The sequence below is a fragment of the Stylophora pistillata genome, chromosome 4 (genome assembly GCF_964205215.1).
Source record: "Stylophora pistillata chromosome 4, jaStyPist1.2, whole genome shotgun sequence".
NCBI lineage: Eukaryota > Metazoa > Cnidaria > Anthozoa > Scleractinia > Pocilloporidae > Stylophora > Stylophora pistillata.
In genome coordinates this window covers 7,074,714-7,097,134 of record NC_142522.1, presented here as the reverse complement: position 1 = coordinate 7,097,134, position 22,421 = coordinate 7,074,714, and the positions used below count along the sequence as shown (strand labels likewise).

General features: G+C 38.6%; 1 protein-coding gene across 1 annotated transcript; it reads right to left on the bottom strand.

Moving 5' to 3' along the window:
- Window positions 1-23: 23 nt before the first annotated feature.
- On the bottom strand, window positions 24-22,220 carry LOC111319013 (uncharacterized). Its single transcript, XM_088756846.1, has 11 exons — window positions 22,022-22,220; window positions 11,790-12,002; window positions 9,548-9,726; window positions 8,964-9,215; window positions 8,466-8,685; window positions 7,620-7,782; window positions 6,747-6,902; window positions 3,071-6,309; window positions 1,626-2,197; window positions 969-1,046; window positions 24-583 (listed from the first exon to the last, which is right to left on the bottom strand). The coding sequence occupies exons 1-9, from the start codon at window positions 22,218-22,220 to the stop codon at window positions 2,148-2,150; spliced, it is 4,671 nt and encodes a 1,556-aa protein (XP_088612972.1). The 3' UTR covers window positions 24-583; window positions 969-1,046; window positions 1,626-2,147.
- Window positions 22,221-22,421: the final 201 nt, after the last annotated feature.

The window sequence follows — 22,421 nt, the reverse complement described above, 5'->3', positions numbered from 1 at the left end:
ACCGAAAGAATTTCCTCTGAAAATCGAAAGGTAGAATGTTTTTACTGAGCAAAAGACTATCGATGGCGCCAAAAAGTTCCTCATCAACTACTATTTTTTAATGTCGTTCATCTCTATCGTTACGATTGAATCTTTATCTTAATTGTGCGATTTCTACGGTCACATAATGACCGCATAAAACAAGTGAAATAAAGTTGACAGTCAATTTCCATTGAAAATTTACAAACTGCCTTGGATTATCAGGGAAATGCGTGTAATTTAAAAATTATATAACTTTCTAAATCTTTACTATAAAATATTCTCTCCCCTCTGACTAAAACTTATAGCGTATATTGAGTATAGGTGATGTATTGTTTGTGAACGGAAATATATTGCATAATGTTATAATGAAGTTAGAGATCGCTGCCTTCGCTTATCACAGATTTCGATCTTGAAAGGTTATTCGATATTACTGCCAGAATGGACGTTTTCAGGTCCGCTTTCTTATAGGTACACAGATCTACTCATTTGGTTGCAGGGAGTCGTAGAATTCCTCTTGTAGGGTTCATTGGAGATAGACGGTAAAACAACATCTTTTATGGTCCTGTGATGAAGAAAACATTTTTGTTATTCGTTGTTTGTAAAGAGCAAACTACTTAACACGTTTCCTCTTTTGTTCAAGTTTATCATGTTTTTTCTTTCTTTTTCCTCTGAGAAAAAAAACGTTTATATCAAATTGCCATAAGTGCCACACAAGATAACTCCACTGAGTCTTTTTTTTTTTCTGCTGGTTAGGAGATTCTTACTGTACATTCATTAGATGGTAAGAGAAAGTTATAATTATTTTATTATTACTGTTATTATTATTATTATTATTATTATTATTATCATTATCATTATCATTATTATATTATTTATATCTTTATTGACATTGCATCCACACGGTTGGTAAATTATAAGTGAAATATTAGTTTATTACATATGCACACCTTAAAGTTTTTGAGCAAGATCTTTTCAGGGTGGAGCTCGATCACAACATCATTTGAGCCACGTTTTGAAGTATTGCTCTAAAACAAAATTGTTAATGCTATTAATGGAAAATTTGTTATCTAAGATTTACCATTACATACACTTTATCACGAAGAGACTTCGCAAAAAGCTTAAGTGAACGTTTGTGGTAGGACTTAAATGTTAATCCAACAATCACTTTTCATACGTGAAAGTAAAGGGGGTAGGGTAAGTTTCTAAAGAGACTGTGGTGTTGCTTCGGTGAGGGGTATAACAAGATAAATGGTGCAATAAACTGAGTTGATCATGTAAATTGGCCACCGCAGAGTATTTAACGCTGACGTTTTGAGCGTTGGTCCTTCTTCAGAGCAAATGGGGGAATTCTGGGTTGTGTTCGTTCTCTATGCATAAAAATAGAGCAACACTATTAGTGAAAACATGGTAACGAGAAAAAAAAAAACAAGAATAAATTGGCTAAATAAGAAGCGTTTGTTTATACCGCGGAGATCAAGAGTGCCCAGTTAAACCATATTAAGAGTTGAAGTCGCTTTACGCTCGACTGGATAAGGATCGTAAGAGCACGCAAAGTATTCGGCAAATATATTTGAAATTATACAATGTATCTTTCTCTACCTTACCTACATAATTTCTGTAACATGTGACAGTCCGCAACTATTATTTTCACTCGAGAGTACTCCTCTTCCGACCCGATTTTCTGCATGGCGACTTTCAGAGGACAGAGAAATTTCGAGCCAAAATATCAGTTGGAAGCTCTGGTGCTGTTCATTCTTGACGTGTTCTTGGTATCCCAGGTGTCTATAACATATTGCCTGTCAGACGTTATCATTGCATCAGAGTCCTGTGGATGAAAACTCCCGAAGAACGCCAACTTATTAAGGTGCAATTACTCATGTTTTGCTTTTGTTCACAAGGCAGGATTTGGAATAACAAAGCTGGCAGGAACTGGCTCCTGAAAACATGAACTGAAGTAATTATTTATGAAGATAGACTCGCCAAGATCTACCTTAAATCAAATTCAAATTTGGGTTGTTTTCTTTCCTTTCTGTGATCTAATGGTGACTTAATTGAAATGAAGCTAGCTATGAAGATTTCTAAACCTGTTTCTTGTCAGACTTGGCAAGTTAATTTTACTAGGTCAGCTACCATTTGTAACTTGTAAACAGTTTGGAAAGTGGTAACTTGAGACCTTCTAAAGAGAGAAAAGAACATAATCAGTAAATTGTATGAAAGTTACATTTAATGTAAACTGCCTTATCTCTTAAAATGAGTACATCTTTGCAGGGTCAGTGATGGTGGGATAACATGAAAGTGAAAAGGTTCTTTTCACCATGTAGCAGTCCCACCCTAGCTAGAATCCTACAAATGTTTTCCGATTTCAACTTTATAAGATGCTAGAAGTAGAGGGATTGATAACAAAATTTGAAATCTTATCTGTAAAATTTCAAATCTATTGACATACCAACACGTTATAAGATTGTTTATAACTTTTTGGCTTCTACGTCTTCCAGCGTGATTTCCTCCCCAGTTTTATAACATTCCAGTCGGAATAAAATAAAATTGGATGTATTCAGTCACGTATGACATTCACATTATATATGTTCAATGTCATTAACGTAACCATTGCCAAACATTGTGATGAAGTTAGACTGTCACAATGCTTAGTCTGAAAATAAACAGTTGTCTTCCAATTCGAAAATTGCGAATTGCCTTAATCTTTTCAGGGCGCTATCTATTCTTTCCAAAGCCACGCAGAGATGAAATTATTAAACTATTCGAGTGAATGTTAAACGTAATTAGCTAAGGAAGCCGTTTTTCGTTGTTAATAGGACGTAAAAACGTACAAAATGCCGTTGTGTTTTGGTGTTTAGGAAGGTAACTTGTTCCCTTAATAGCACCCTGAGGGTTCCGCGCGCGCTCTCGTTTTGACCTTTCCCGTCGCGTTACGATGTTTGAGAATTATGAAATACACTTTCTTGGGTAGCATAGATTTTTACTCATGACTCTTTTTTCCACGCCCCGTGCACTATTCAAATGTTACTAAGGCTTAAATTGCTCTCCTTACCTACAGCAACGATAACACCATTACTTGTGGCAACAGCCGTGAGACCTACAGCGTCAATTGCCATGACACTTACGAAGTACTTTTCGGCCATCGTCAGAGATAAACCAGTGTGGATTATACTTTTTGCGGTCTCAGCAGATGTCCAGGGAACAATAGCCCTTCCACAGCTGTCTGTTATGTTGTACCTATATTCTACAATTCCACTACCTTTTGTGCCATCCGTGAAACCATGCCAATTTGCTGCAATCATGGTAGAATCAACTTGGTAAGACACATCTCCAGAGCTTCCGTCGTTGACAGTCCCTGCTTGAGGTGCGTCACGATCAATTAGTACACAGTCTGAGGACCGTTCAGAGTACAATATGGCTTTGTTGTAGCCTCTTACAACAGCGCAGTACTTTTCTCCAGAAACAAGCTTAAGGTTCTTTGCAGTTCCAGATCGATTGAAACCAGTAAAGGTAAATTGTGTTATGAAGCCGACGTTGAGATGATATACTGCCCAAGTGTATTTCAAGATGAATGAGTGTATATCTAGGAAGGGTTCCCAATTTGCACTGAAGGTATTGATCCACGTTGCATATTTAGCATCAGATCCGGTTTGACTTCCATCATAAATCTTAGCTATGATTGGGTGGCTGGTGTCAATTAGAACACCATCACTAGCTGCAGTCGTACTCAAGCCAACACCATCAGTTGCATTAACAATTACAAAGTACCTAGTGTTATTTCTCAGGAGCAAGCCCCCTTTGGAAAAACTTGTAGCGTTCCCTACAGATGTCCAGTCCAGAAACACGCTTCCGTTCTCGGTCACAACCTTGTATTTGTAGCCTACAATACCACTTCCATTTTTACCGTCGGAGAAGCCATACCAGTTGGCTGCTATCAAGGTGGTATTCGATTGGTAGTCTACATCACTTAGGGATCCATCGTTGACTGTGCCAGCTTGAGGAACATTACGGTCAATTAATACGCAATTTGATGTAGTTTCGGTATAGAGACCAGCCTTATTATATCCTCTTACAACTGCGCAGTATGTCTGTCCTGAAAATAGTTTCAGTCCTGTTGTATTCGCAATGCAGCTTAGTCCGATTTCTAAGAAGGAAGTTATATAACCAGTGTTCATCTCTTTCACCGCCCAGGCATATTTTAGTATAGAAGACTGTACATCAGTGAAAGGTTCCCAGTTGGCACTGAACGTGTCTGTCCATGATTCATATTTTGTATCTGAACCGAGGTGATCTCCGTCGTAGATTTTTCCTGCTTGCGGAGGACTTGTGTCAACTAGAACCCCATCACTGGTCGCTCTAGAGCTTAGACCAACGGCATCTGTGGCTTTAATGGTGACGAAGTACGTGGTGTTACTACTTAGGGACAAGCAGTTGGTAGTTATGTTTTTCGCATTTCCAACATTTGTCCAAGGAACCACGATGTTTCCATCCCCATTTGATACTTTGTACTCATACTTAACAATTCCACTTCCTCTGATTCCATCGGTGAAACCATTCCAGTTTGCTGCTATGGTGGTATCGTCTGACTGGTAATCTAAGTCACCACCATGCCCGTCATTGACAGTACTCGCTCGTGGAGGATCGTGATCTATGAGCACGCAGTCTGACATGGCTTCTGTAAATAAACCAGCTTGGTTGTAGCCTCTAACAACCGCACAGTAATGTTCTCCAGAAACTAAATCTAGCTTACCTACTGTTGCCGAGCGGAAAAGTTCGGTGGAGCTAAAAGAGGAGACGTAAGTACCGTTCAGTAGCTGTACGGCCCACGAGTACTTGAACAATGGAGATTGTGCATCCGTAAAAGGTTCCCAGTTCGCGCTGAATGTGTCATTCCATGAGGCAAACCTCATGTCTAAGCCTGGATTACTACCATCATTAACCTGTCCTTTCAGTGGATGGCTGGTGTCAACAAGGACTCCATCACTGGTTGCATTGATGCTTAGGCCCACAGCATCAATCGCACTTATTGTAACAAAGTATTTCAAATTACCTTTCAAGGACTGACCAGACAGGATGAAGTTTGTTGCATTCCCTGCTGATGTCCAGTTTAAAATGGTGTTTCCATTCTCTTGTGTAATCTTGTACTTATACTCTTTAATTCCACTTCCTCTGTTTCCATCTGTGAAACCATTCCAGTTTGCTGTCAGCATGGTGTCGTTTGACTGGTAGTCTATATCATCGAAGCTTCCATCGTTAACGTTGCCGGCCAGGGGAGCGTCGTAGTCTATCAACACCCAATCAGAAGTGGCTTCAGTGTAAAGACCAGCGTTGTTGTAGCCTCTCACGACTGCACAGTATTTTTCTCCGGAGATTAGGGCTAATTCACTAAATGTGGCACTTCGATTGAGAGCGTTGTCCCTATAAGCAGTGCTAAGCTGGTTACCTTGCTTTTTAATTGCGCATGTGTATCGCCACATAGTCGTGTGAGGATCATTGAATGGATTCCAATTTGTGTAAAACTTCTTTCTCCAGGTGGCGTATTTGACATTATTATCAGTTCCTGCGAAGACTTTTCCTGCTACAGGTGGTGTGTTGTCAAAAATTATTCCATTGCTCTTAACTTCTCCATAAAGTCCTGCTTTCGTGTAGGCACGGACGACAAATTGGACTTTTGAGCCATCTGTTATATTGCTAATTCTGATGTCCATATGAGTACTCAGGTTCGCGCTAAAGAAAGTGGTTAACTCTGTGTTCTGAGAACTCCCATATGAGGTAAGAAGAACCTTCCAATCGTAGTTGTCAATACCATTTCTGGTTTGAAATCCTCCCCAGTTAACTTGGAAAAGCTTAGAAGATTGATAATCCAAGTCATCCGCTTCCCCATCGTGAACCCATCCATGTGTGGGTTTTGAAGTGTCGACGATTACAGCCGAACTGCATTCACGATGTTGTATTTTGTCCCTCAAGTCAGATGCAGCAATGGAAATTTTGTAGCTTTTACCATCTTGCAAGGTCAACCCTGATAAAGTTTGCAAGTTGTTGGTGCTTTGTATGATACCGTTTGCGAGTGAAGAACCGGAGCAACTGGACGCTCCTGGCAGAAGAAACCATCTCAGATTCATTTTTCCACACGATACATTGAAACCAGAGATTCTAATGAAAAGTTTATCGGTGACATGCTGGTAGAAAATTGTGTTGTGGAAATTCTGGTCAACGATTTTCACAGTGCCAGTCGTAACGGTAACTGAATCAACTACAAAGGCAGCACAAATCCCAAGCCTGCCGTCACACCTATGGAGGTAAAGATTTATAAGTGTAATAAGATATTAATGTTGTAGGTGCTTAAATTAGTGCATAGAGGATTGTGCGTTTAAATAGGCTATTTCTTTTTATTTCGTTTCTTCTCTACGAGCAGATCGAAACTTAAACTCACTTTATCAGACCAAACGCTGCTGCAGTGTACTATCTAGATGTTTTAACTTTCAACCGTCATTGGAGCAGAGCGTATATTTCGATTATTGTTCAAGAAATTACTCTAATTCACCGTTGTCTCCAGAAAGTGTTGAAGATAACTAATCTTGTGTGACACGAATGTTACGTGTGCCTTCTATATTGCACGTACACAAACTTTTTTGTTTTCATGCAATCGGCAGTCTCAAACTGCTTGGAGGCCAAGGGAGAATTCGTTGTCCACATGTTTGATGAAGTGATGAGACTGAAGTACTCACTTTTCTGTTTGATCACACATGTCATTAGCAGATCGACATACTGTCCCTTTTGTCCTCATGATATCTCTACAACTACCATCTCCAACACATTCAGATGTTCTAATGCAGCTTGAGGATGGGTAAGACGATTGGCAGCTGTAACTCTGTCCTTTGCAACTAACGAAATGAAGAGAAAAGGTAAATCCATACGGAACTATCTTGATGAAAGATAGAGACAGATGATTTGACACATCAGAGTCTTAGCAATAAGTGATTTCTGTGAAATGAGAACCATGCCATGATGGGAACTAGAAATAAAACGCGGCTGGTGAACAAGGCAAGATCAACACCCACAAATTCCTGCAACACGTGTATTAAGGAGGCAATGGCAACTAAGAGACTTAAACAGAATACCAAAAGTCTGCTCAACCTTTACTGGTGTGAAGAGTTTTAAAATAATTTTGTAAGCATTTTTTATCGAAGAATATCTCGTGGAGTTTTCAATAAGGTACAAAACAGTTGTTGCTTCCTCTCTCAGCACAATGCATGAGCATGGGGAAAATTCAGTCTCGATGGGTATAATTTTTTTATGCAATGCTTGGCAGAGGATACCCATCGTTTGCGAAATAGTTCTCATACTATATTTCCACAAATTGCATAACAAGCTGCTCTACGGTGCACCTTGTTCAGTCTATCTATCTATTTTTTTTTTTACAAGTAGGCAAAGGAGAGCAGAGGTCTAATTTCGTTCCCGCCCTGAATCTCGACTTGGGAGTAAATAGCAAGTTTGTCAACAGACTTCCCTTAAGTGGTTAGAATAGCGACGATGGATGGGTGTGGTGTCTTGCACCTTCACCGTGGTCCCTCGAAACGATTATTTTTTAAAATAGTTACCTTCCTGCGTTACACACGTCCCTTTTGGTACACTTGTCTTTGTCGTCACAATAAGCGCCGTTGCGATTAGACCATGTGCTGCTAGCACGGGCTGTCACATCTAACAGATCACACCACTCGCACGGGTTTGATGGATTAAGGATGTGATGGTCATAGTCGCGGCCTGAAATTTAAAATAAGATTTATTACTATCAAAATCTTTGTTATTATTCATAAAGGACTTACTTAGCGTTTCAGAGCTATTCCGATCTATTCCGATCATGTTTTATACCGTCAACAACGCCGTCGTCACAGCCGTAATCGCCTTAAACATTATCAATATCTCAGGCATAGATTGGATAGGTATGAATAAATTATGGTTGCAGTGGAAAACATCTTAGTTGTGTGGATATAACATTTCATTGCATTGACTTCGTATGGAAATTGATGTTGCTTGGCTAAGCAAAGCAAGTAATCTAAAGAAGATTGTGGATGAAAAAAAATATATATAAAAACTAGAAATGAAGCAACGATTCACCATTATGCACGTAGGAGTATGTTGGATGTACTGAAAGAATAAAAAGTAAAGGATTGTCTCGAACGTTTATACTTTGTATTCTATGACTAAGAAAACTTTTGGATTTAGCGTTTGCGACTTTCCACACTATCCGCATTGCGCCTGGACACCGTTTTCATGACCTTAAAAAGCCTGGTAAAAAAGAAAATTCTGAGCACGATCAGTTTTTAAACGGGAGAAGAGAAGACTCCATTTCTTGAAAGACTGGTGCTCTGAACACAAAGCCAAGCTGTTTCCTTTTCGTCTTTTGAACTTCTTTACGTTCTTATGGTAAAAAAAAAAGGACTCACCGTTGATTTTACATTTGCATTTGCCGTTGGAAAATCCATACCCAGTTTTCAGACCACAACTGTTCCCATTACAGTTCTGACATATGGAGTTACAGGTGAGAGGTGTACCCTTACATTGGCCATTGCTACACTTGTCACGTCGAGTACATATGTTACCATCATCGCAAGCTGCCCCATCATTATCGGACCAAGTGCTTACGCTTTTACTGGTGTCACATTTCTGAAATACAACACTTTAAGTTCTCTACGATCACATCAAATTTAATACTTTTAATCAATAGATATAGGAAGTTAGGTCTTAGCACCAGCAACCCTAGAAAGTAGAACTTCTTACATCGTGGATGAGTCTAGGTCAAACTAGAATTTGCTGGAATTTTGTGTACGGAACAAGAAGAAAAAGGTTTGCTCTCGGAAAACTGTTCTCGGAGCAGATGTCCGCGGACAAATATACATGTATATTTTCGGGCCAGATGGAGGCTATTGTTTATTCAACATTACCTGACATGGACGCCCCGACCTTGAATTTCCATCGCTAACACATGTTTTCGTCCCTCTTTCAAAGATTACGCAGTATCCTGATTTCGTTCGGCAGACATCATTGTAACACTCTTCACAAGGCGACAAGCAGTTGAATGGTGTACCAATGCATTTTCCAGCAGAGCAGCGATCATTTTTGGTGCATGCATTGCCATCATCGCATGACAAGGCATTATCGTTTGTCCATGATGTCTTTCTGGAACTATCACATTTCTACAGGAAAGTCATTTGAAATCAGTAATGCAATGTGTTAATTGAATATTTCTCAGCAGGTTTATTACAGACCCAGAGCATAATTTTCATAACGTTATTTGAACACACGGGCAAGATGCAATCATAACTTATCATGTCCGGGATACGAACAAAATTGGGATTTTGCTACATGGGCTATTAAATCAATTTTTTTTCAACGTTCAACAGATGGTAAATTGATGGAAAGAGACGAGTGGCGTTAACTTTTCAATAGTGTCCTGAATTGAAAAAAATCAGCCATGTTACCTATAAAACATTCATTCATTGAGTAGTGAGATGGTTATTATTCTCACCTGACAGGGATTGCCTGGATTGATGTATTTGAAAGGATAACATTTGTTGTTTATTTTACACTGCTCCAAATTACATGTTCCTCCTGATGGGGTATAACAAGGATTGCAGCTGCAGATGTAGCCCCCATTGTTCAAGTCGGTGCAAATGTGATGACATGGTTTCAGGTTCACGCAGACCTCTAAGAGTGTGGAAGGAAATGGCGATGGAAGAAGGGTTATCTCATAAAATGTGACGAAGATAGCAGTTATGATGACTAAACTCTATAATCCTTCTTTCAAATCTGTCTCGGACCCTATACCTTTTTGCTTACTTTTAAATTAGAAACTTAATTCCTCAATTTATTTTGTGTACATTAAAACAATTTAAATTTTCACCAGGTAAACATTTGTGGCGCTCTTACCATCTACAGTCCTAGTTGTAAGATCAGAATGCTTTGAACAAGTAATTAAGCAATTATTTTTGGAAAAATGCGACTACTGACCCTTAAAGGATCTTTTACTGAAAAGTCTTTAATGGCTGCATCTGTCATCGAAACTATCATTTTGCGAGAATAAGAGGGAATGGGGCATACATAAACATCATTAGTAATGCTATATTAATGGTAATGAAACAAAGAGTTTTGTTCGTATTAGAGAAAGGTTTGTCTGCGCATAGATTGACATCTTATGGGTTCAGTGTAAATTTACTAGCTTTCCATGGCAAATGGTGCAATCTGATTGGCTACGCTACACAACAGATTATAATCACTTGACCACTAGTACATTTGTATTTAAACAAGTAGATTATTCAATCTCGATTATATCCATCATAGTTGATTCGGGCTTCATTCACATCAGCTATCACACGATAGAAATTTCGAATTTATAGTCCAATATCTGATAAAGTTGTCGCAAATGCGCATATATTATTGGTAACCCTGAAGGGGAATAGCTCTCTGGCCAAGGATAATAGCACTATCCATGTGAGCATAATTATTGTTACGTACGAGGTGGCCTCAGCTATACGTCTGGTGGTTTCTAGAGGTCACCTCGCGGTATATTAAACTCTCGATAAGTTGTTAGTAAATTAGGGGAAAAAGGGAAAATGGCAAATAAACAAATAAGGTTATAGTAGTTTCTTTGCATCGAGTTAAATATTCCGCAAGTAAAGAGAGGGTCTAAGTCGGCCTTCTATAATAGAAGTAATCGTTAAAAAGAACCATATGTCTTGATTTAAACGGTCTTGGAAATTAAAATAGATAAATAAATAGTAAAAAAGTAAAAGAAATAAATGATTATAGTAATAATAATAGTAATAATAATAGTAATAATTATTTTTTTAACAATACATATTTTATTCGCTCTAATCATCAAATATATTTACAAACAAATTAAGATAAAATCCTTAAAAATCGAAAAATACATAAAAATGTCGACTAACAAAAGATCTAAAAAAAACTAACTGGTGCACGCTTCGTTTACTTGTTGAACTTTAAGGAAGGAGAGAAAAAAAAAAAAAAAAAAAGAAAGAAATTGACAATAGTACCAAAAGTGAGGAATATTAAAATATTTGATAGTGATAATAGCAGTAATCCTATTGATAAGATCCTAACAAATGGCAGCCTCTGATCTTTTAATTAGTAAAATCCAATTTGGGCCTTCAAATTGTTCTAGATCCTCTCAGGCAGATTAGGGCCGATCTTAATCATGCAAACGAAGTTTCTGCCCTAATCCTGATAGGATTTTGCCCAGATAGTAACAATAAAAGTAATAATAATAGTAATAGTAATAATAATAATGATTAAAAATAACTTTCTTCAAAACTTAAAACTTTACAATAACTTCGCGTGGGTAATGGTTTTTCCTCTCGTACATTTCCAAATTAATTGACACGGAACACATCTGTTCAATTCGGTTCTCTAGGATCAGACTCGTATCAGACCCAAACTAACTTTGATAACAAAAACGACCTACATACAAAAATTTCGAAAACGTGCATCGAAATTATCCTTATAAAAGTAAATTACATTTAAAAAAATATATGAAAAGGGAAATGACACTCCTACTCTAAAAGACTATAAAAACAAATTTTAAAAATGTCTAACCTATATTTGCCATAGCATTGTCAATTTAAAAATAACAATAATAATGATAATGATAATAAAAGAATACCCCCGACCTACTGAGCTTTCTTTTTTCGCTCTCCTACGGATTACACTGTAACAACTGTAAAGTAAGAACCAAATTAGTTATTTGTACTCACCCGAGCATTTGTATGTGTTGCAGAGTTTGGTTTCTTTAGGTTGCCCAGAACAATCACTACCACCACCACTGGGAGGTGGATCTGTACAACTTCGTGTGCGGTGTTGTGTGCCAGTATTACAGAGTTGGCTGCACTGACTCCATCGACCCCAATCAGTCCAACTGCCATTAATGACTTTAAAAAGGAAAAATGCATAAATAGATACATAACTAAATTACAAAGTAAATGTGTAAGGGAGCTAATATATCAACAGGTAAGTGCAGTGTTTTCGGGGTGTTGCTGTTTTGATTTAGTTGTTGATGTTTTTTTGTTTTATTCTTTTTTGGGCGACAGATGTTACTTTGGCAACCTTTTTCAAGAGGCTCTCCCCCCCCTCCAAATAATAGGGGTCTTTACTAACTTCATGCCTGATGCACTGGCAAAATGATTTTTGTCGGTGAATTGAAGCGGTATTAATCGCTCGCCAATCGATCGCCAAAATGGCGGGAATTCCCGTGTAAAGTTGAGCTGCCTGAAGAGCTCATTAGACAAAAATACAAAACAACTTCAAATCGTTTTCTTTGAGGGCCTTGTTTGAGGATGAAATCAGCTTTGTTTGCTGAAGCGTTAGTCGGACGGAGAGGTAAACTGTCAGTCGCTCGGTAAAACCAAAGTAAAACTTCGGCGACCTACTATCCCTGTGTTTACATTTGAGCTTTTACCAAGGTAAAAATTTACTAAGGTCAAGTTACTTGACCTTGGTACATTCGTCCAGTGTTTACACTAGCTCAAATAACTCAAGTTGATCTGTCAACACTCCCGCTATCTGCATATACGTGGATATTGTGAATATGCAGCATCCTCCCTGGTGGGAAAATACCACGACCATTATTACACAACGAAGGATAGAAGTTTGTCCAATCGCTCTCTGACTTCTCTGTTATCTGCCATGATAGCAACGCTTGGCCGAAAACGTGGCAGTCGCACGATCTGCTCACCGCGGGATGTGACATATTACACCGCCACAAGCGGATATATGTCATCTTGACCTTGGTTGCCAACTCTCTAACCATGCCTGATCACAGGGTAATTACAACTTTTACCTTGGTTAAACTTCTTTTGTCTTTTGCAGCATTTACCAAAGTATCAGTTAGCGTTTACACACGGAAAATGTTTACCTAGGTAAGTAAACTCTCGTACCTCAGTAAACCGTTCAAGTCTAAACACGGCAGATATGTCATAAGAGCACACGCGTAACTGGTATTTGGGATGTGGTGTTTCAAAACTGGTTCATGTTGCATCGTTTAGCTGCGGATATTGGAGTCGGGCAAAGGGCTGTTCAAAAATTAGATGAAGTAAAACATTTGTGAAGCCGCGTGATGTTCTGATGGATGCTTCTCTTTTCTCGCGGTACGTTACCCGTTAAAGGAATCCTTTTTTATTTTCCATTTTCTTTTTCGTTAACGGTTACGCTAACGGTTCTCGCATGGGACGCGCTTCCGCGAGCTATTTCTCAAACAGCCAAAGTCTCGTTAAAACGGTTATTATTATCATTGTTGTCGAGCATTTTGGTGCATTTTGTACACTGCGAGCAGAGGCCCTTTGATCTTCCTAGATTAGTCGGGAAGAGAAAGGAGCCTCTGTACGCCGCCTCGACTTCCCTGTGGAGCCGCTCTTCGACCGAAGCGGATGAGTCAGTCCGGTTGGAAGCCAGTTTTCCCTTCTTCGGCTCAGTGCGCATACGTTTTGTTAGAAATTTCTGACTAAATAGGCGCCCACAGTTCATTGTTTACGCTCATGACTTTCACAAAATGGCGGCAGTTTCTCTTCCGAAGGATGTGTTTGATAAAGCTGTGAGAAGTGCTCTCGATAAGGTAAATACTCGTGGAATAGATGCTCTTACTAAACATCAGTCAAAGGCATTGCTTAATTTCCTGTGCGGTAAATATACGTTTGTCTGTTTGCCTACCGGTCATGGCAAGTCGCTAATTTACCAACTCTGCCCTCTTGTTGTGAAAGAACTTTCTTTACTTGGAATGAAACAAAGTGAATAGTTAATTGCTAACGGAATCGAGGCTAAGCAAGGCTCGGTTACATGAATTTAACGCATGCTCAACAGGGAAAGTCCAGGCGGCGAGCAGAGGCTCCTTTCTCTTCCCGACTAATCTAGGAAGATCAAAGTGCCTCTGCTCGCGGGTACGCATTTTGCGGACTAAAATGAAAAATATCGCATTTCAGCCCACTGATACAAGTCAATGAAAAGTTATAGTAAAAAAATCCTCCGTTGAAAGCAGCCAATTAAAATCAAGAAGTAATAGCAATGTTCTTGCCCTCCTTCTTTAGCCGTTTAACGAGATAGAGGAAAGCAGGTTGTCCTAAGTGGTCAAATATGACATAAAAATTGGATGAATTGAAAGGCCAATCTTTGAGTGTTTTTTTTCCCCTTTTTTTCATGTGTTGTCAAACAAAAAACCCCACCGATTGGGCACTTAATGATCGCTTAAAGTAGCTGAAACAATAGAGAAGAACAATCAAATGTACACACGTCAGTACTTCAACCGGTAACCGGTCGTTTCGCCAACGCGTCAATTCGCCAACGAACACTTCGCCAACGTCTAATGTCAGTTGGCTAACGCTTATATAAAAATTAAACTTTGATGTATTCACGGGTGTTCGTAGGTTAGCCTCGTTTGAAATTGTTTGTTTCACTCTCCCAAATCTCTCCCCACACACGGCAACACAATCCGTTAATCGATCGATGGCCGATCAAGTTTAAAAAATAACTCGAAAACCATCCGCCGCTTTTACCCAATAGAGTATGAACCTCGTGTAAAATCTTGCGTAGTTAAATAGCTATTGACTCTAAATATATTTGTTTGATTACGTCAACCTGTACGTTATCAATGATTATCCACGTTTTTCTTTTCTTATCAGCCTTTTGACATGACTAAGTCATCAAGCAGTTAGGTACAGATTTGATAAGGCTATTAAATCTGAAAACTAACATATGTTCTGTTTTTGTGCTTCCCTCGGTTAGCGAAGTATCATGGTCAAAGTCATGTCTTATCTATCCAATAGAAGCATTCCTCTTTCGAACTAACTTACATTTAAGTGGGTCGGAAAAATAGATGTTTTTAAGCGATTTTCGGCTGTCACTAGCTAAGCGACTTCAACTGATCGCTCGTGAAAACGCAGCCACACTATAGGAATGAATGAAATGAATGAAAGACTTAATTTAAGTGTCTATGTTTTCAGCTATAAGCTAATGGGGGACACTAAAAAATTTAAAAGTCAAATACATTTACATATGTAGATAGTAGTTATTTACAGTAGATAATTAAAAAGATTATAAAGTTATTTAGTTAAGTTTTAAATTTCAACGAGAGTTGAAAGGTCGACTTTTCTTTTGTTCTTCTTGAACGAATTTAGAGTTTCTATCGTTCTTATAAGGTGTCTTGGTAACTTCGACCAGATGAGAGGTCCCATATATTTAATAGAATTCCTACCAAATCTTCCAGTTTCGAATCTTGGCAGTTCGAAGTCACTGTTCCGTAAATTATACTGAGTGTTCTTTATATTAAATAAGTCAGAAATATTCTCGGGTACGAGACTGTGCTTAACTTTAAACATCAAAGTGGCAATGTCTTGTAGGCGCCGATTGTACAACGTCGGTAGTTTGGCGCGACTTAGCAGTTCTTGATAGGACGCTGATCTAGTTTTGTACACCGCCCTAAGTGCTCGCTCCTGAATCCGCTCAAGGTTTCTCCGATCCGATGCATTACAAAAGTGCCATACTAGATGACAGTAGGTTAGATGGGGCAGAATAGCGCTTTATACTAATGACGTCATGAAATTTTAGACCCCCCGCGTGACTCAGACAAACAAACTCCACTTCTTTGAGAGCTACAAGGGAAATGGCGAGTAGTTCGCTTATTCCCTTACAGTTCTGACCGAAGAGGACGGCGTTTCTGGCTCCAAATTTGAAAGAGAACCGGAAGAATACACTGTAGACCAGCTAAAACGGTGGTTAAAATGTAGGGGCTTAAAATTAAGCGGTAAACGAGAAGATCTTGTACAGACTGTGTGAGATGCGGGAATTATCACACCCTTGATCCGGCAATCGATCATGGAAAATGGTTTGCTGCCAAAGTTTTTCAAGAAAATTCTGATGTAAACAATGTAAAAAGGGGGTTGACAGGCCTACACGACTCCCCAGCGCGTGTTTAGAATAGCCTATTCAAAGTTTGGCTCTCACGAGCATGTTTTTGAGCGATCGCCCTCTTGTAAGATACGAGCGGCGGATTTTTGTATATTTCGCTCAATACTGATTGTGTTTCTATTAAATGCCAGTTCATGTAGTTTATGTAGTTAATGTTCAGGCAGTTGTCATTGAATAATTTCTGTTTCTTTGACGCTGAATTTTCTCTTTCTTTCGGTGCTTTCCTCTAAGGAGCATGTGCTCAACTTACTTGCGCTGGTCTTAGATTTGCCTTTAGTGGATCGGGAAATTCGGCTGTTGGACCTTTTCCGCCGGGCCAGTGAAGAGCACAAATATAACTTAAGTGTTTCTTGTTATGTTTTTCTCCGTAAAAAACTCATGCGAACAAGCCACCAGCCAACGCTTGCACTTTGCCATGTCTCGCGAAGGTTTTGGGAAAGGAATGAATACTTTCTTCCCTAATTCCTTTCACTCTTTGAGTGATTTTGGCCATTTATCTGCATATCTTGAGTCTGTCTTACACTCACCCCAACAACAGTGTTTGGTACTAACCATGCCCCTTCCTTTCAGAACGCCAAGTCATTTTTTGACGAAATTTTCCGTCGTTTTGTTTTAATTTTAGAGCTCTCGCTCATACATTTCCTTAAGCTGGTCGCAATGTTTGTCTGAGTTTGTGCGGGGGGTCTCATAGGTTATCACGTAACAAAATCTATTTTTAGTAATAGTATAAAGCGCTATTGAATACCTGTAAAATGATAGTTTAGCATTACAGGGTATCAAATTGCGTAGCCACATTAGGACCCCTACTTTTTGAGTGGCCTTAGAGCATAGATCACTGATATGACTAGTAAGACTCAATTTTAAAATCGATTAATTGATGGCCTGGCGCGCGTCTGCCGTTTAAGAAATATCGCGATAAATGTTGTCTTTACATTTTGAGCTTTTACCGAGGTAAAATAGTTACTAAGGGCAAGTAACTTTAACCTTGGTACATTCGTCCAGCGTTTATACTGGTTCAAATAATTCAAGTGCGTCTGACAACACTCGCGGCCGCTGCATTATCAACGTCATGAAATCGAAGCAGTGGGAAATTCTAAAAACATGCTCGCTTCAGGAAGAAAAGTAATAGCTTTCGTGGCCATTGCTTTTTATTTCTTTATTCGTGAGTCGCAAACAGAAACGTCACGTTTCACAAGCTGTTAATGTTACAAAACCTTAAACGGTCGAAGCGAAAACAGGTGGTTTTACTTGAAATTACTTTAAAAGATATGAGGCAGGCGAGACGTGCGTGGGCATGGCCGCGAAATCAGTTTCGGTTCTGGTTCGAGAGCCTCTTGCAAGGCGATTTCGTTGGTGGAGAAAAAATTCACGCGCACTTTTGAGTTGGCCCGAAGTTGGCGAAGAGAGACACGAGACTACACCGATCTATCCCCTGGCCTGTAAACAAGCGAGAAGCGGTAGCGTTATGTCGCCTATGGCTACAATTTAGCATTGGAAAGCGTACTGTTATGCTGATAACCCACGCCTTTTTGTCAAGCAATTACCAAAAAAAAAAAAAACACTTACCGGTGCTGTTCATGGAGATGCACGTATTAGAAGTAAAAAAAAGTCTGGGTTACTGGCGTCAGGCCAGTAACCCATACAGCCTAAGCGACGAAATATTAGTACTCTCCCTTCCCCCTGGATGGGATGCTAGTCCATCACATGGTTTCTCCCCGTTTTAAATCCGCTTCCACCCATTTACACACCTCTAGGATGTGTAGGGCACCGTGACCATCAGGCCGCCACGCTCTTCCAGCCGGAATCATTGCAGAAGATTAAGCAAATGCAATATTTCCAATTATTTTAATAGTTCAATTGTAAAAAGCTCCGAACTATTACAAATTAATACTCTATCTTATATAATTATTACCACACATTGGGAGCTTTCAAAGCAGCTACCATTAAGACCAGCCGTCTTCAGTTAAAATTGAGAGATCGTCAGTTACTCGACACCTTTTCGCGTCTATTATAAATACCTTGAATATATAACTTTAAATATATATCTTGTACTGATGGATTCTTCTAAACAAGGTTTATATTCAAAGGTATAAATTCAAGGTATTTATAATAGACGCGAAAAGGTGTCGAGTAACCGACGATCTCTCAATTTTAACTGTAGACGGCTGGTCTTCATGGTAGCTGCTTGCTCCCAATGTGTGGTTAATAATTATTTGAGGTAGAGTATTAATTTGTAATAGTTCGGAGATTTTTAAACTAATTGGAAATATTGCATTTGTTTAATCTTCTGCAATTGTTCCGGCTGGAAAAGCGTCCAGGCCTAATGGTCATGGCGCCCTGGCTAGAAATCCTATAGGTGTGTAAATGGGTGGAGGCGAATTTAAAACGGGGAGTAACCATGTGATGGACTAGCATCCCATCCAGGGGGAAGGGAAAGTAGAAATGTTTCGTCACTTAGGCTGTATGGGCTACTGGCCTGACGCAGACTTTTTTTAATTCTAATGCGTGCATCTCCATGAACAGTGCCGGTGAGTGTTTTTTTTTTCGGGACCCTCAGTGACAATTTTCGTATTAAATTCTTTAATTAAGTTCTGAATTTATCATTAATTTTTAATCATCAATGTTCTTATTTATTTATTCATTTACTTTTATTTATTTATTTTTTAATTTGTTATGTTTCGGTCATTCCGGGAATTCCGGGTATTCCGAGTATTCCGGTTCCGGTTCCGAATTCTGGCATTCCTTATTTTCCGAACTACCTATCAGTACTTCAAACCGCACGTCATCAATGATTGCTCATGTTTCTCTTTTCGTAACAGCCTCTTGACATAGTTAAGTCAACTTAGTCCAACATGAACTTTGATATGTGACTTCAAAAAAAGAATGTTTGATTAGCGTCGATAGAGAGGGTGCGGTCTTTACTGCTTTATTGCCCAGTTATAGTTAATCTGTTCATTGTTGTAGAATTTACAGTGAAAATATCAAGAGGTATTAGATTGAAAATGAACAAAAGGCAAATGCTATTTATGTCTCCTTCCTTTGGTATAGTGTTAATTTGTCACAAACTAAAGGGAGACAGGCTCATACATGTAGCATCCGAAATTGATTGGGCAATAATCACAAGACTATCTGCCGACTTTCAAAACAACAGAATATTCTTCGAGTAAGATTTACCAGTTTTGATTGAAAACTATTAGGTCATGAGCGATCAATATGACGCGTGGCATTTTTCGCGCATTTGTCTTGTTTGTCTTTATCTTGCGTGGCCAAAATTTATCTCGAAACAAACTGGTCATGGTTTCTATTCATTACAGTCCTATTACAAACAAAGCTCAACTGTTGACTTTGAAATCGACCAAAATATCGATGTTGGTATAATTTTATACTTTTATACATTTCCGAAAAAAGATGGAGACAAATATTTCTTTGATTACATTATGTCCATTTTTTATCTACATTAACATCACATATAGGGAGAAAATTTATTTTAGCGTACGTAACGAACGTTTTGATGGTAATGTTATGTCTCGCAACCAAAATACTAAGGCTGTGTTGTGTATTTATCAATGCCCACAAAGGGATGATATTAGTTAACATACTTATACCCAAGAAAATAAATTCCCTTGATTTATTATTCCGACTCCCGAGGTTTAAGTTAAGCCCGCGAACTCAAGCTCTATTGTTTGATTTTTCCGAATCGCTAACTGTTGAATAATTTTGAAGTCATTAAGCAGTTAAGTCACTGTTCCAATTTAAGGAGCCACTTGTTACAGATTTGATAAGGCTGTCAAATTTGAAAGCTAACACACGTTTGGGTTTTTGTGCTTCCCTCGACTAACAAATCACAAGACGGCCTGATACGCCTCTCTTGCTTATGAAGAATCTCTAGCGTTCGGCTTAAGGACGAGTAATTACAGCTGCAGTCATTCAACGGAACAGAAGAAGGCAAGTTGCCCACGCCATCAAATATGACTTAAAAATTGAATAAATTAAAGGCCAATTTTTGAGCGTTTTTTTCTTTTTGTTATATATGGTCCAAAACCACCCGCTGTTTGGTTACTTTTAAAGCAATTAGATTTAGTTACCAGAAGAACCAGCGTAATAACATATTTAAGTCAACTGAGTGAAACATTTGATATGAGACCATCAAGTGTACTCTGCTGGAGAGAAGATTGAGGATGTAGAAACAATCCTGAACGACGTGGGAACCCGTACCTCTGAATGGTATCAACAAAACCTACTTAAGTGTAACCAAGATAAATTTCAAGGTATGAGTCTAGGACCAAGACACAAGAAAAAGAGAATGAACCTAAATATAAAGGACATTAACATAAAATCAAGTTCCGGGATTGATCTTTTGGGAGTGTCAATTGATGATGATTTGAACTTTACTAAGCATATCAATAATGTCTGTACTAAGGGGGCAATGAAAGTAGGAGTACTTATGAGGTTTAGGAATTTAATGCCTACTGAAGCTAAATTAAGAATTTTTAAAGCTTTTATTTTACCCCAAGTTACATATTGTCATATAGTATGGCACCATTGTCGCTCGTCAGACGAGAGAAAGCTTGAAAGGCTGCAGGAGCGTGCAATGAGGGCTATTTACTGTGACAGGGCTAGCACTTATGAAGCACTTCTAGATAAAGCAAGACTTCCAACGTTATGTAATCGCAAACTCCAGGACATGGCTATATTTATGTATAAAGTTAAGACTAAGTTAGTCCCACCATATATTTCTGAACTTTTTAGTTGCGGCATAAGTAGGTACAATCTTAGGAATGCAGACGATTTCTCCTTACCAAGGTACAACACGGTTACATACGGAAGACATAGCTTAAGGTACATGGGACCTTATATTTGGTCGAAGCTCCACAAGTCAATCAAAATGGCTAACTCTCTAACTGCATTTAAAAATCAAGTCAGAGTCCTTGACCTATCAAATGTTATATCGAAAAATAATTGTGAAAATTGTGAGTTATGTAAAACTTAATTTTATCAATTTTATATTGTTTGCATATAGTTTTTCTTCTTATTTTTATTATAATTATTAGTTTAGTCTAAGTAGTAGGTGTCCCCAGTTAGTTTTTACTTGTAAAAACTAGAACGATTGACACGTTAATAAAGTTATTCTTTCATTCACTTCAAAAAAGGAATGATTGATTTGCGTCGATTGAGAGGGCGCGGTCTTTATCGCATCATTACCCAGTTGTAGTTAATAATCTGATTGTTGTGGTAATAGATTAAAAACGAACAAAAGACAAATGCTATTTATGTCTCCTACCTTTGGAAATAGTTACTATGCTTCGGAATAGAGTTAATTTGTAACTGGGATAGTAAGTCAATGTGGAAAGACAGGGAATATTGAAGGATCGAACTAAAGTGGGACAGGCTCATTCATGAAGCATCCGAAATTGATTGGGCAATAATCACAAGACTATCAGCTGACTTTTATAACAATAGAATGTTCTTTGCGCAAGAGTCACAAGTTTTGATTGAAAACTAGTAGGACTTCAGCGATCAGTATAACGCGTGGCATTTTCTGTGCGTTCGTCTCACTTGTCTTCATTTTGTGTGCCCAAAATTTATCCCGACATAAACTCTTGTCCTGTTCTATTCATTACAATCCTATCGCAAACAAAGCTCTGGTGTTGACCTAGAAATCGGTCAAAATATCTTCATTAACAAAATTTCAAACTTTTATACTTTTCCAACCAGGGACGAGACATTATCCTTTATTAGATTGCAGTGCATCCACTTCTTACCTAAATCACGTTTACATGTACGGGGAAGATTTTTCTTAGCCAATGCTTTGATAGTAATGTTATGTCTGGCTTCCAAAATACTAAAACTTTTTTTTTTGTTGACTAAAATTTTGAGCCGCAGTCCCAAATTTAGTTAAAAGTGCCATTTTTTCAATTACAGTAAAAAGTTCGAGAAAAACGTAACACTTACGGACCAATATTTCATGTAAAGTGAAGGAAAATTTTGGTACCGTTAAGCTCGTATGAACTGCATCTAGCTAGCAAGGACTCACCTGGGCTTCCCACACCACCACTACTGCTACCACCACTACTGCTACCACCACTACTGCTACCACCACTACTGCCACCACCACAACAACCACCACTAGTAACGCCACCAGAAGGAACAGGCCACCAAGTTGGGTTTGCACCAACGTTTGCAGAGAAAAGTAACACAAGAAATAACCCGAGGAAGGTTGCTGGTTTCATCATGCTAGGAACATTGAAAATTCAGGGTCCTTTTTTACTGACCAACTGCTGGCTTATAATGGCCTTAGTGTTGCTTGTGACCCAAGAAGAAAATCAAAGTTAAGATGAAATCAGATCTCTTTAACTACTCTGCAAAAGCAGATTGGTGGCTTTGTATTTTCGCAAATATTGGAGTGTCATTCTTAATCAAGGAAATGCTTTTGG

What these genes read in the sequence shown, in the direction of transcription:
- LOC111319013 (XM_088756846.1), bottom strand. Translation starts at nt 22,220, where the DNA reads ATGATGAAACCAGCAACCTTCCTCGGGTTATTTCTTGTGTTACTTTTC. An exon ending in GGTCGGGGCGTCCATGTCAG is followed by an intron (nt 8,686 to 8,963) that starts GTAATGTTGAAT and finishes GTTGTATTTCAG; the next exon opens with AAATGTGACACCAGTAAAAG. An exon ending in ATGTGTGATCAAACAGAAAA is followed by an intron (nt 6,310 to 6,746) that starts GTGAGTACTTCA and finishes TTACCTCCATAG; the next exon opens with GTGTGACGGCAGGCTTGGGA.